General features: G+C 37.9%; 1 protein-coding gene across 5 annotated transcripts in view; it reads right to left on the bottom strand.

Annotated features, from left to right (window-relative positions):
- The window catches only part of LPIN2 (lipin 2), a 45,975-nt gene extending 31,146 nt beyond the window's left edge, over positions 1 to 14,829 (bottom strand). For 2 of the 5 annotated variants that reach the window (XM_071737240.1, XM_071737244.1), the window contains exons 1-2: positions 6,745 to 7,089; positions 1,120 to 1,320 (exon numbers count right to left, since the gene is read on the bottom strand). In XM_071737240.1, coding sequence (XP_071593341.1) covers positions 1,120 to 1,320; positions 6,745 to 6,831 — 288 coding nt within the window. In that variant the 5' untranslated portion in view covers positions 6,832 to 7,089. Of the gene's footprint in view, positions 1 to 1,119; positions 1,321 to 2,487; positions 2,581 to 6,744; positions 7,090 to 13,892; positions 14,021 to 14,502 lie in introns of those variants that run through there. The other 3 variants (XM_071737242.1, XM_071737241.1, XM_071737243.1) reach the window with 3 other exon arrangements.
- Between the last annotated feature and the right edge of the window lie 261 nt (positions 14,830 to 15,090).

The following is a 15,090-nucleotide window of genomic DNA, read 5'->3' as shown; positions in this document are numbered from 1 at the left end:
GATCTACCCCTCTTGTACCTTGCTGGCAAACTAATGTACTCTGTTGCACATCTGTTGTAATCTGTTAGGGAGAATCAACTTTTATCATCAGTGATGATAAGCGTGCTTATTAAGAGAAAACATCATTGGGAAATAAAAAGGAAACAATGAAACAAGAAAACTGCTGCTTGTCTGTGTTACTACAATAAACTTAAAACACTTAGGCTGTAACTCCAAGTGTGGATCATTAATAAAAAAAAATTAAATAATAAAGACCTAACATGACTGCTCTTTCAGTTGCAGTTTGGTCTCCTTTTACAAATGCAGGGTAGTTCCCTGCAGTACCCTTTCACTTCTTAGAAAAGCAGCATATAATCCTGAGGTTTTCTGATCTGTTTAAATCAATCTATCCTTCGGCAGCACACCCACAGGCAATACTGCCATACACATTGCTCCCTACGGACTGTAAGGTCCCCCCACAATCGGTCCATTTTTCAGTCAAAGTTACAATCCAATCCAACTCACTCCCTAGGCATGTTTACCAAAGGGGCTGGCAGGACAACCTGCTTGGATAGCACCAGGTTATATTTCAAATACGCTCAAATAGGAACAAAGCTTCAGTCCCAGTTTTTATTAGCTTGTGGCTATTAATAGCAACATTTCCTACTGCATATCAGCCTTGAAGAGAACTAACAAGGAGCAATATTTATAACAGGTCACCAACCCTCAAGACATGCCTACTTGTCCTCCAGACATTCCAAAAACAGTTGCTTATAACATCAAGGATCAGTTAAGCATTAAGCATTTCTTTCCCAGCATACTTAAGTAAATAAATAGCTATATAAACACTCTAAGCCTGTGTAGTCTATATGTTTATATTACTTTTTTTTCACAGCTCAAGAGCTGTCAAAGCTTTTTTTCCACTTTTTTTTTTTTTTCCAGAGTTCCTAGATTACCACAGGAAGTTCTGTTTTGCATTCCAAAACTACCACTCTGTACAAAATATGTAGTACAAAGCAGTTTCTCACATAAGTATGCTAACTGGGTGTGTGGGGGAGCTGGAGAAGAAAGGAGGAGGGGGACAAAAAAAAGAATGCATTGGTATTCAAAACTTTGCTTTGGCCCACTTCCTGAACTTACCACTTTTTCTTTAGATCGCAATACACCAAGCTTCCCAAATCGGACATGAAAAGGAGAACACTGGTATGTACCATCTTGTTGACGGACCACAATGACATCAATGCATCCAGAAAGGGTTGCCTGATTAATGCCTTTGTACAGCTCCTTCACAGTAACCAGGACTTGTCCTGCAAGTTGTCCTACGTAGTTCATAGTCTGAGACTAAGGAAGAGAAAGAGAAAACCAAATATAAATACACTTTAAAATTATGAAGTTTTAAAAAACTATTTTAAACCCCCCCATCTAAACAGATGTGTAATGTCATTTATCAATTACTCTGGTTACTGTAACATGCTTTACATAAATGTCTTCAAGTGTTAAGAGAATTGTGAAGCAATTTTAAATTGCTAACAATCTTGTTACAATACCTATTCTGAATAGTTTATTAACCTGAATCTTTGATTATTTAAATATTATAAAGTAAAATTTGAAGCATGTTATAGATAAACTGCAAAACTTACTTTCAAGTTATGCCTAATTACTCAGATAAACTAAAAAGACAAATCCACTCTGATAAGACTGCCTATTTAATACAACTCATTCATTACTGACAATAGACATGAGTGTACATAAAGAAGAAAAAAAATCTTAAAGTCAGGAAAAGTTATGTGTAGTGTAATATACGTGACTCTTCCTTTACAGCTTTACATTTTAAAAATGGCTGAGACACTTTAAAGAAATTAGTAAAAGATCTAATGGGAGACTGATGGGTTTGAGATTAAATGTGGAGAAAACAAATATGGAAGAAAAGCAGTTTTCTTCCTATATAAGGAAAGGACAACACCAGTGAATTTATTTGCCATGAAACAAGTACTAAAATCTCTTGCAACATACAAATCACAAGCTTGTAAAAACCTTTCTTGAAAAGAACTGCCATCGACCTTCAGATGCTAAAACAGAGATAAGCAAGGCTTCCACCTGTGGCAGCTGATGCCAAATAGTTACTCTGCCATTAAATTTTAGAGACTCTGCCATTAAATTTTGATTAAACAAAACAAGTGTCATCTATAGCTACAATGCATACTCCTCCAAACAATGTAATGAAACCGTATTTAAAACAGCTGCTGAAGTAAAGTTTGCTCTGTGAAAACACAACGAGCCTAGCAACACAATCTTGTCCGGAACACCTCTCTCATCCATGATCTCGTCCTGAACATCTCTCATCTACAAGAATTAGATGACTTACCAGCTAACAACTATAATTTTGATAGAAATTATGCCCAAAGAATAAACACTGAATTCCAAATACTATATTTTCATGTGTGAAAAGCTCAAATCTCAACCAAGTTTACAGACTCATGCAATACATTATTTTAAATATAAAGTTACCTTAACTATTAACTACTTTTCACAGGTGTCAAAGATTCAGTCGAGAGAAAACCAGTCTCTTGCAGGTTTTTTTTCCTGTGGTTTTTCATACTCCTGACATCAGGAGATTGAAAGAGAACAACATGTAGCCTAGGTGAAGGAATCTTACTAGAGAATAGTGGGCAGTTCAGGACAAAATACACAGAAGGGAAGATGCCAGACAAGAACACAGAATCACTTATTGAACATCCTGTCTAACCCATTAAAAATACTTGAGTGAATGAATTTTGAACGAATGAAAGTCCTCCAGACTAAAAATACAATGTGAACTATGACTACCAGTAAAAAGTGAATTCAAACAATTTCCCAGAACTTCTGAGCTTTAGTAGAAAGAGGGAAACTGTGATGGTGTTCTAATGGAAGCCTAAGTGAAACCTTTCCTCACCGCTGTCTCCTACCTCCCACCCAAAGGACTGCTACAACCTCATTTCAGATATATCCAAACAATTGCAATATGCAAATTAAGCATATTTAGGAGAACAAAAAGACACTGCAAAAAAGCAGAACACAAACCACCGAACATATAACAGAGCTTAAATTGTAAAAATTCTCCTTTGAGCTAATATTTCTACAACGAAAGTCTAGAGTGAATTACTTTGTCTATTTGCTTACCTATTTTATTAGCCTCTGAACAAGGTTTAGGATTTTTCTTAATGCCTCTAAACAAAACTGTATGGCAACAGTTCTTCCTCTTGATATTGCTTTCATTTTCTAGGTAATAATAAATTATTTCTGTTCAGAGACTCCAAATCCTTCCTTACAATAACACAGAATATACTCATTCTAAAGCAGACTATTTTTGCAGCATCTAACAGCACAAATACAATTGTAAAGACTCAGAAAATCTAAAACTCCTTGCACAGACTTGGAGCAGCTACAGAAGCATTTTTCTTCATCCCATGGTTTTCAGGCCTAACAGATATTACCTAATCACATTTAGATTTTTTAGAAAAAACTCTCCTTCCTCTCCATAAGGCTTGAAAAGGAATATGGTGGTTTTCTAATACTTATTTAAACTTTTTTCAAACTATCCACACAATTGCTGTGCAAAGTAACATGCTAGAAAATTTTCTCCTGTACATTTTGTACAACGTGGTTGATGAAGACAAAAAAGAGCAGTCAATGAGTGACTAGTGAGATTAGTAGAATGGACTCTATCAACAGTACTAATAAAATTCAGTTTCAATTCTAAGAAGTAAATCTATAAAACTGACTGCTTGCTAATGAAATAATGACTCTCACTAAATGTGGGAGGTCTCACTTCAACCCTTCCTCATCTGTTCCTCTTAATGAGCTGATTTTAGTGCTCTCATACAGCTGGCAGGAGTCTAATTTTTTTCTTTTTGTCATTCTTGTTTGTTTCAGTGCATTAGTAAGTTAGATTAGCTCATGAAGAACATTGTATAAACACTACAGTGTCATGAGGCACACAGCAGCAACAAAGAGAAATAAAAATAAAAAAGCTCAGGGCAGGGAGCTGAACATCCTGACAAGCGAAGTATTTGCTGCAGTTCCAGGAACTGCAGCCCAAGACAGAAAGGTAGCAATATTTCTCCCTTACTGTTTAAGAAATCAGTCTTCCCCTACAATTACAGTCAACCTTTATTCTAAATCTTAGTAAGAATTCTCTAACACATAGTCATTATCATTCACAGTATAACTTGGCCACTTCCAAGAGGAATCTATGCTCTATGCTTTCAAAGAAATGTTGTTTCATGTCACCAAGGAGACTTAATTTGTTTAAAGAAATGTTTGGCACAATCAGGAACTGAAATGCTCATTAGAGCCTCCATTCCATATATTTAATTTCAATGAACAGGACTTGAGAAGTAGTCTTCAGCAGGAATTGTCTAGAATTTAAGTAGTGACCACTTAAACAATCAGAATTTCACACCAACTGCAAAAAACTGAGTTCAGTTGATAATCTAGTTTTCCTCACATACATGATCTGATCTTATCACAGGAAACCATAAAAAAAAAAAAACAAAACCAAAAAACCAAACAACAAATAAGCCGACAAGACTGAACCATTCATCTATTTCACATAGATCCTTGCTTTCCTGTAGCAAAAGTTCTCTTTTATAGATCTCAGTCACATATCCGTAGCTCACAACACAGCCACTAACAGAACCACCTCTTACATGGGAACAAGTTAGGAACTTCTAAACCTACTGAGTATTAAAAATAGTGTTTATAAAGAAAGCTTTTTATGATCCAAGTCTTCATGGAAATATTGTTTTGTACATTGCAAGTAAACAATTGTAGATCAGAAACTATGGTATATTATTGCTTATCAGGTTGCAATTCAGCTTCTAACATAATGGATCACTTTAAAATATATATTTAAGAAGATTCAAACTATAGCAAGCAAATAGAAACAAAGTGTCACTATATACCTGCGAAAAATTAGATTACTAATTTATGTCAACATAACCCCAGCTAGGAGATTAATTTAAAGTTTCCTTGCAAAATGCTGGAAAATTTGTGAGCAGTACTGAATCTGACTATAGGGAAGAACTGCACAAAATCTTAGTGTTAGTTTTTGCATATTTCATGATACTGTTTTGCTTTTAAGTTTTATTTATTTTGATATTCAGAGTACCTATATTACCTGATGCAGTCAAATTCCAAAACCCTGCCAGTGTAGCTCACTACTGCTTCTTCTTCTAGACTAGCTAATTAAAAGGCTATCAACACATAAGGACTCACAACAGAGACTTTTTGTGACTATCAAGGCTCTAGAAAGATTAATTTGTTTAATATTTATGCAATACCACCTACTTTGCAAAAATTCTTACTGCTGAATGTATTAATATTAATTGCAACTGTAATTGGAATAGTGGAAAAGGATCTCTGTCCTATATAATAAAAGACTTTTCCTGTCAAGAAGCCATTACACTGCAAAAGGCAGAAACAAACAGGTTTTTTCCTTTTGCCTTTTTTTTTTTTTTTTTTTTTTTGAGGAAGAGAGAATAAAAGTAAATACAAAATAAGAAAAGAAGGATCTATTTTAGATGTTCAAGAACTAAAAATAAAACTCTGTGCCTCCATCTATAATATACTCAAATCAGTTGAACTAAAATTAGCCCTGCATATGTTGGTTGATTTCTTCATGTTACAGCAATGAGGAACAGAATGGCTCTCAGAAGTTGTTAAACAGTACTACAGCTCAAATAAATTCTCACATGGTCTACATGACAGATAGCCACTTTTTCTAAACTCATCACCAGGAAACTGCTTACTGCTCACTTCTAGAGCGGGAGGTTTTGCAGACAGGAATTGTACCTATGTACCATCAACAAAGACTTGACTTTGCTACAGATCCAACATGTTTTCTTTAAAAATTTCTTACTGTTATTCAGTAATATACATATATACATTCCAAATATAATCAAAAGTCTGTCCACAAATTTGTTTTCTATGTTTTTGTAGTACTGCTTTACTTTTTTACATTTTTTGCTTTCTTAAAACAAACACCTTTTATGAAGGTGCACTCATATGAGCACAAACACTACAAATGCCCAGTTCGACAACAGAAAGTTCCTCAAATGCAAGCTATCAGATTACTCTAGAGAGATACAGCTTTAGAGTGCATGAATTTTAACTATCTCTGCAAAATCAGTGTAGATCTTAGATTACAAGATAATAGATATTTATTCATTTATTTTGAGACACATTTAAAGGATTGTAAGTCTAATGCTACATAATGTAAATATTAAAGGAGTTGCGTTTGATTCAATAGAGCAGATAGAAAAATAAAATAAAAAAACATGCATAGCAATGGTGTCCCTCAGTTTCTCTCATCTTGCCTATATTTGCATGTATATATACACTTATGAGGCTTTCCTTAACCAGAGAAAACATTTAGCAAGTGTTTAACTAGTTTCTATTTTGTACCTTGAAAAGACTGGGGGGCAAAGGGGGAAAATTACAGTGTAAAGCAGAGCCACTGTACAATCAGGTGTACTCAGCAAAAACAAGCAAACAAAAACATCTTTGCTTCCAAGCTAAGATTTTAGTTCAGGTTTAGGATTGCCTCTAGCAATGTGGAGAATACTTATGGAACAAAACCAGGAAAAGTAGTAAGCCGTTTTGAATGCCTGATTAAAGTCTTTCACATAAAATTTCACATTAAGTATATGCAGTCAATTTTTACATATTTTTAACTACACCATAAGAAATTATATAATCATAAAATCATAAATCTCTCAAACTCACCAAGATTCCAGAAGGAACCCTTTCATGGGCATCAACAACACTTCTATTGAGGTCATCTTCAAAACCATCCTTTTCTGAGAAATTCATCTCAGAAAAACCTAACTTTCCACAGTACAGGTAAATGCAAAGTTTACAGCCATCTCATGGTGTATCAGCATTTCTTCTCTTTCCATAAAAGCAAAAGAATTCTGTAAATCCTCTGGTCCCTTAGAGAAAAACATTCAGTGTGCTTCCCCACACAGTACTATGATTAAAAAGGAAGCACTTCTTTAAGAAAGATCACACAGAAACTCCCTCACCAATAGGCTTTGCTTGAAATGTCACAGCCCCCTTGCTCTCAGAGATAAGTAATATCATGGGCAGGCTTTGCCATGTGTTTGCACTGATAGGTAATGATCTTGTTTTACATCAGGTCACGTGACTTCAGCTGAAACTCCCACGAAGAGAAACAGGGATTTAGTTAATGATTCTTAAGCAAAGTCTACATTACCTCACTCGAAGACTTTTTGACCAGTGTTGCAACTCTACCACCTGTAGCAACATCCAAAGTCCTAGTTCAGCCCACTGGACACCTAATTTCAGAATTACCACTGACACTCCATTTGCCTGCTCCCTCTGCTGGTTGATTTCACTGAGCTAAGTTGTCATGTTTCATAGGACAAATTTGATGACATTTCAGAGTCTGGTATTTGTGGGCTATTCTGCCCCCCCCCCTTTTTTTTCTAAAATTGCATTATAATAGTGAAGAGAAATTGATCAGGTGCCAAGTTGATGTGAAACCATACCAAAACAATGCACACCAAATTAAACATTTTTTTCCTGGGGAGATGTTTCTACTTTCTTTAAATTGAATTGTTAGAGCAGTATAATTTGGGTGTGTGGACAATACAAGCATGTCAAAAGTTCACAGAGCATCTGGCTGACGCTTTTAGTCAATATGGTTTAGTGTTAAACAGCTCTGTGAGAAGCAGGGAGTTGTATCTGATGGTCTTCACAGGTTCCTTTCAACACCAGACATTCTATGATTGTACACCTACCTCCATGACCGAGAATAAGAGTTACCTTTCTTTTCTGAGGAATTTTTTAAATGTCATTATTCTCTAAATAGTATAATGGATAGGTGAACTAACTGAGGAAATGTAGTAGTACAAGGAAACAATTCTACCCTTGAATGGAAGAGAGATTCTCTGAGGACCATTAATATTTCTCTTAACACAGACATACTCTCCTTACCTTTAACCCATGCATCTTCTCCCCATACCCATGGTGTTACTTTTTGTTTATAGAAGACCATAGAGGCTTAATCCTTGAATTGCAAGCTAAATGAGAATCTAGTATCCTACTATCACCTTCACTGTATCAGCCCCTAAGTTCTGTAAACTTATGCATTAGGATCTGAAAATTAATCACTTTATAGGGCGCAACCAATGGCTTTTAGGTTTCCAAAATAATTATAATGAAAATAATGAACTACATTCAAGGCCCAAAACTAAACGAGTCCTCAAGAAAAACTCCCAAACTGAATGTTGGGATTGCTAGATCTGCAGTAAAACTACAATAAACTGCTACCATCTCTGGGCCCTTTTCTATACAGTGAATAATTCGTATTTAATGTGGGTCTTCACAACCAAAATTAGGAGGTTTGTTAGCAAACATGAAATATTTATTTTAGAGGGTAGTCAAAATTATTAGAGACACTGAATTTTCCTGTGTTGGTGCATCATTTATCTATCATGTATGCTGCATTAAAACATCATAAAAATAGTTACAAAGAGAATGGAAGCCAGTTTAGTTAAGACAGTACCGTACCAGTTTAGGTACAGTATTTCTGATTGACATTTTCTTAAAAGATTCTAGAAGTGTTTTAGAAGACAGCCTTTCTAGAATATTGATAAAGCTGTAGTCACTGCACAGACAGTAAGGTAAGATTTATATGGGTATTTAGCAAGCCTCCTTCTCTTTCTCATTATTAGTAAGGTAAATAAAATATAACTTCCTCTGAGTAAATTTAAAGTACTGTGTAATTTGCTTACAACTTACACAAGAAAATTAGCTTTAGTTTTGAAAAGCATACACTCCAAATTTGGAAGTATTAGAAGAAATATTTTTCATGCAACTTTTATTCAGCTCTTTGGTGTCTTCTTTTTTCTTTCCTCTACTCTTTGTGAGTCTACATATCTTATCCCATTGCTCATTAGTCAAAATCCCTGAAGGGAACTATGATTCCATTTTTAAATGGTACTTCTCTATATTAACCTTCATAAAATACTTTATTGCATTAATCTCTAATTTTTTTTCACCTATCCAAAGGAAAATTCAGACCAGAAGATGAAGAACTAAAAATGCAAGGGTTACCAACACAGCTAAAACCTCTTTGCATATTAAAAACATTGTTTCCATAGGCTATGTTTGTAGCTGTTAAACAGATTTACATACCCCAGATGGTCATGAGAAAAAAAACAACAACCAAAAAACACCCTTCCAACTGCTTGTGAAAATTATTTAAGTCATTTCACTGTGCTGAGCAAACCCTATCTTGACATTGGAAAAGGTCCTTTCTTCTCCTATTCCTAAATTCCACCACACGTTATTTTCATGTCCTTTTTACACTTTGTCTATTGAGTGCAACCAAAGTGGAAGAGTTCCCAATTCTCCTATGGAGATAAGAAAAATCAGACTGCAACTGAAAACACTCTCCTGTGCCCAAGATCTTGATCCTAGCCCTGGTGTGAAGCATATGCTCACTAAAACTGGTAATAAAAGTTCTGCTCATTTCAGCTTGTGATAAAATATATTCAATACATCATCTTTTTTACTTTAAACTGCAGAAGTCTATCCATCCTCATCGTTGACTTCTAAACCAAATTCAAAGGCAAACAGCTTTGCCAAATTAAAATAAATTTACACATGAATAACAGAAGATGTCCAGAGTTAAGACCACCTGCCTCAGATCCTTTCTCAAAGGGACAGAAGAATTTTATTAAGACAAAAAAAAAAGTGGTTTTTCCTCTAGTAGACCAGAAATTTACCATTTTAGCAAGTTACCTGCAACTAAAAATCACATTCTGCTAAAAAATGCTGAAGAGGGGTAAAAGGCAGAGTTACCTGCTTTGCCTCACAATTCCCAGCTGTTCAAAAATTAAAAATAATGAAAAAAAACCACCCCTACCATCAGTAATAACAGCATGGTACAAGAATCTAAGCCATTAACAAATGTTAGATAAACAACTGTGATACAAAAGCACTGGTGGTTAAAATGAGGCAAATGGAGTACCTAGTTCTCTATCTATGATGCAAAATGGTAAATTCAGTGTCTTCAAGATGGCCTGTCAAGTAAAGAGCCACTCAAATTACAGTATTTGTCAGTGCACTCTAAGTATTTTTTTAATTATATGAAAAGAAAAATATCAACAAAAGAAATTTGTTGCTTACTTGGACTTGGCCCTTTTGTAATATCTCTACAGTTTTATCCACGTGATCCACTATGAATCATCTGATTCCAGTACTATGGCATCTATCCTTCTATTAACTTAAGCACTTTCTTTTAAGTTACCATTTTTTTTTCTGTTTAGGAGAACAATAATACTCTGAGAGTTGACAGAGTGAGCTTTACTGTTAAAATTACCAGCAGTGCAAACTCTTCTAAAGCCACATCATACTTGGTTGAACTTTTTTCTAGACACATAACACTCAGTTTCTGAATAGAAATTCCATCTATCATTTTCAGATGAAAGTAGATTAAGTTTTTCCTGTGTGTTTCTAGAGAGCACTCAGCATTTCTCTAATGAACAACCCTTTATCTTTTGATTTGCTCCATTTAATTTTTTTTTTCCCCAGGCATTAATCTGCCTCAGGGGCATTTGCATTTTCTTACAACCTTCTGGGATTCAAAAGTCAAAGCATAGAACATAGTAATGTATTTAAGTGTTAAGTGTATTAATGCATCTTGACCTATTAGTGATCTATAATATGGTTATCTTTAGAATTGATACATGAACATAAGATCTGTGACTAGTACGTATCTTCAGGATGGCAAGAAAGAACAGAAATATATTTATACTGAGAAACATACAGAATATCTAAAACATGCTAAAGGTAGTATATAAAAATAAGAAAACTTTTTTTGTACTAGGTACTCCATATTGTTGAACCAATTGACATCTATCAAATTAGAACAACATCCATAAAAACCTAAAGACACGGCCTGAAGCCTGCTTAGCATATGCTGGCTGCAGCCACGCAGACCAACAAAAACATGTCACTTGGTACAGTGAAGACTTTTTTATTATTTCTTCATGTATTTACATTTCTGGTATTGAACATGAGCATTTTATATAAAGAAATGGGCCAGTTTCTCAGTTAAAGATCTTATTCAGTCACTCAGTATAAATAACAGTAATGAAGTAGTGTCCCTTTTGAAGGGGAAGGAAAGGGTGACTCAGGACAACTTCTGGACTTAATGTTAAATTACATTACTGAGAAGCTGAAAGAAACTGAAAAAAATACAATGCTTAATTAGGAAGTGGAAGCTAGAATCTTTTACTTGGAAATTCTTCTTGGAGAAGAAGAAAAGGCTCTGGAGAGACTTCTTCCAGTACCTGAAAGGGCCTAAAGGAAAGCTGGGGAGGGACTTTTCACATGGGTGAGTAGTGATAGAACAAGGGATAATGGCTTTAAACTGTAAAGGAGTAGATTTAGGTGAGCCATTAGGAAGAAATTCTTCACTATGAGAGTGGTGAGACACTGGAACAAGTTGCCCAGGGAAGCTGAGTATACCCCATCCCTGGAAGTGTTCAAGGCTGGGTTGGATGGGGCTTTGAGTAATCTGGTCTAGTGGGAGGTACTGGAACTACATGATTTTCAAGGTCCCTTCCAATTCAAACCATTCTATGTTTCCATGAAATTCCCATGAACTATCAATACAAGAAAAAAATTATCAAAATTAAAAAAAAAATACTCCAAAAGTTCAAAGGCAACCTGGCTTGACTTGGAACAAGAGTTTCATATTTAATCAGCCTGCCTGCACAAACTGAAATGTAAGCTCTAATGTTACTACAAAGTAGAGTGTTTGTAACAATGAAGATAAGATAGCAGCTAGGCAGAATAAAAACTGCTTTTTAAGTGAAACATTCCTAGCAAAGCAGCAGCATTTTTAGTCTGCTTGAAGGGGGTAATTTTATTTACAATTAAAAAAAAAATTCCACTTACTTGTAACAGTGAGATATTTACAGGGATGACAACTGTTTGCTACTGTAGGACCTTAAAATGCAACTTGAAGGAGATTAAAATTTATAAAGAAAGCAATCCTAATCGGCACTACCAGATGCAAAATCATTGGAATAGTATGGTACTATGTTATGTTTTCAGATTTTGCCCAGTGGGGGATAAAAACATCTAATGCATATGCTTTACACCTGACATGTATAAGCCTGAAAGCTTTTTCACTATAGATGTATGTAACATGCAGCAGTGAATCTCACACCAGGTGTTCTTCCATTCCTTTTAAGACCGCTACATACAAGGTATTTGCAATTCATGAACTAAGCAATGATTAAAAGTTACTTCATATGTAAGCCAAAGTTATTTTATGGAGGAAAAAGAACTGCATTCTAATTCTGAGATCACACACAGACCTTGAAGGGATGTTTTCCTATATGCTGTGATGTTGCACTTAAGCCGTAAAAGACCAGAAAAGAAGAAAATTGGGATCTGCAGTACTAACCATGTGCCATGTAAGCATTTTCCAGGAAGAGAGAAACAAATGCAACTAATTTAACCTGTAGCTTTGAAAGAGGTTCCCAACACGGCTTTGAACAACATCCTTTCAGCTTTATCTGATCTAGATTGCAAGTTCTCTGGTGCAGAGACCAATTCATGAAGCATGCAAAGAAGAGCTATTTTGGGCCTCAAGATACATAGAGGTGTGTCAAGTGCAGTTAAGTATATTTTCTATTTCCTAAAGTCATTAATCATGACTTTACACTAATGGAAAGAAATGCTGAAAGTTTGGAGAAAGGACAGAAAGTTCTCTGCCCTGAGAAAATGAAATATTTTAAATGCGTGTTTTCCAAGTAAATAAAAACAAAGAATTAAAAATTTAATTTTGTAACAAATTAAAATGTTAGGTACTAAGAATGAGACACAATGAAATGCCCCCTCTTCAACAGACCATTAAAAAACCAAAAAAATTTTGTATGCTTAACTGAAAAATTATGCTATGAGCTTAAAAATCAATACTGCAATTGGTTACGAGAGCCTTTCAGCACTATCTAGTTATTCCTACTGTAACTAAGAACAGCACCAGAAAAAACAGCATTTCATTCGAAGTTCCTAACATGCTGATTTAATTTAGAAACTTTTTAACTTTAGCTTATCCATTTAATATTATACTATATAAGAGCAATATGCTTTACCTATCCTGCACACAAACAAGGGTTAGGTATCTAAATGACTGACATGCCCACACTTGGGGTAACACAAAAGCTAAGGCATTCCATGGCTTATGATTTTTACCAATCTGACTAGTGAATACCTGTACATTAAGATGTACACTTAACATTTTTTCCTCTTTCAATATGTTTGCAAACATTAAGAACTCAGTATTCAAAGTTGTCCTGAGAAATGCTAATGTATAAAAAAACCCCCAAAAGTAAACAAAGAAAAAGCACCAAACAACCAACCGAGTTTTATAGGATAGCTTATCATCACCTTCTCCACTGAAAGTCTCCTAAATAATACCACATTGGTATTATACCACTATGGGATATGGCTAACAAATTCTCTCATAACAACAATGAAATTTGGTTTAGGAAAAAAAAAATGCCATCAGACAATGTGTACATACGAACTGCAGCCAAAATACAGGTATACTTCTGACCACATTTTGCTGGACAGAAACACACACCGTTTAAACAGCGTTTTGTCTCTGTTAAAATTCATTGATGTCTTCTACATTTACTCAGTAACCGCTTAACGAGAGGAAAAACGCAGTTCATACAAATCAATGTAGACGAGCACCTGGCAAAAACTGAAATATAGCATACACACAAAAATAAAGAATGCGCTTCCAGTGACTAACACTTCATAGTTTCTGGGATAAACAGAAAAAACAAAAGGAGGAGTGCCCCACAGATAAGCAAGTCACCAACCCCAGTTTAAGAAATACCCATCGGTCAAACGGAAGGAGCTCGGGCAACAAGGCACGTATCACAATTTTAAACATTTAAGAGTCGCACCGCCAAGCGGAGCCACTAAAAACCGACGCCCGAAAACGGCACACCGCCCTCACGTCACCTCACGGCTGGGAGGCAGCTCCAGAGGTCACCCAGGGCTGGCCAGCGGGGCAGGCAGTCACCTGGCATCCAGAGGACTGGAGGGGATGTTTCCCCTACGCCTCCTACACCTCCCCGCACATGGGGACGGCCCGGTTGCCGCCGGCCTGGGCTGCAGGAGAACCCAGGGCAGCGGCTGGGAGGGCAGGCACCAGAGGCGGGCGGGCAGGCCGGCCGCCCCCCTGCCCAGCGACTCTTAAAGTAGGGGCTCAAGGGTCGCTGCTCGGAGCCCCCTTCAGGGAAGGGAGCGAGGCCGGGCGGGCAGCCGGGGCAGGCTCCCCACCACCCACCTTCCCTCCCTCGCTGCCGTCCAGGCTCGCTCGGCGTCCCCCCTCCCCGCCTTCTCTCTCACAGCCGGGCAGACAGCCAAGCCCCTGCGCGCCCACTCCCCAAGGCGTCTTGATGGCAGGGGCTCCATCTCGCTTACCTGGAGCGAGGCCCGGCGAGGCCGGTGTCAGCCGAGGAGGGAGGGACGGACAAACGGACGGAGGGACGGAAGGATGGATGGATGGATGAATGGAGTGGAAGGGGCAAGGAAGGGAGACGGGAGGAGGAGGAGGAGAAGGGGGAGAGGAGCGCAGGAAAAGCGGCGCCCCGGTGGACGCGAACTGCGCCAAGCGCCGCCGGTTGGTGCAGCGCGCGCCCGCCCGCGCGTACTGGCGGCGGGACCGCGCCGCCGCGCGCTGGGGCCAGTGGGGGGGGCGGTCGGGGCGGAAGGACGAGCACGCGCCGCCTCGGCGGCGCGGTCCCGCCTCGCCCTGGGGACCACGTGACCGGTGAGGGGGGGTGAGGGGAGAGAGAGGGACAGCGAGGGGGAGGAGGGCGCGCGTGACCGGCGCGCGTGCGCAGGGCCGTCGGCGGTTAAACGGCTGCGTGAGGGGCGGGAGTAACCGGTCCGCTGAGGGGTGCGGGGACTCGCTGGCTGGGGCCGGACCGGACCGGACCGGACCGGACCGGACCGGTGGAGCGGGGTCGGTGGGGGGTAGGAGGTGGCTGTTGGGGAAGCAGAGCGGCA

The sequence above is a fragment of the Heliangelus exortis genome, chromosome 2 (genome assembly GCF_036169615.1).
Source record: "Heliangelus exortis chromosome 2, bHelExo1.hap1, whole genome shotgun sequence".
NCBI classification, from domain to species: Eukaryota; Metazoa; Chordata; class Aves; order Apodiformes; family Trochilidae; genus Heliangelus; species Heliangelus exortis.
This window is presented reverse-complemented; position numbering and strand designations above follow the sequence as displayed.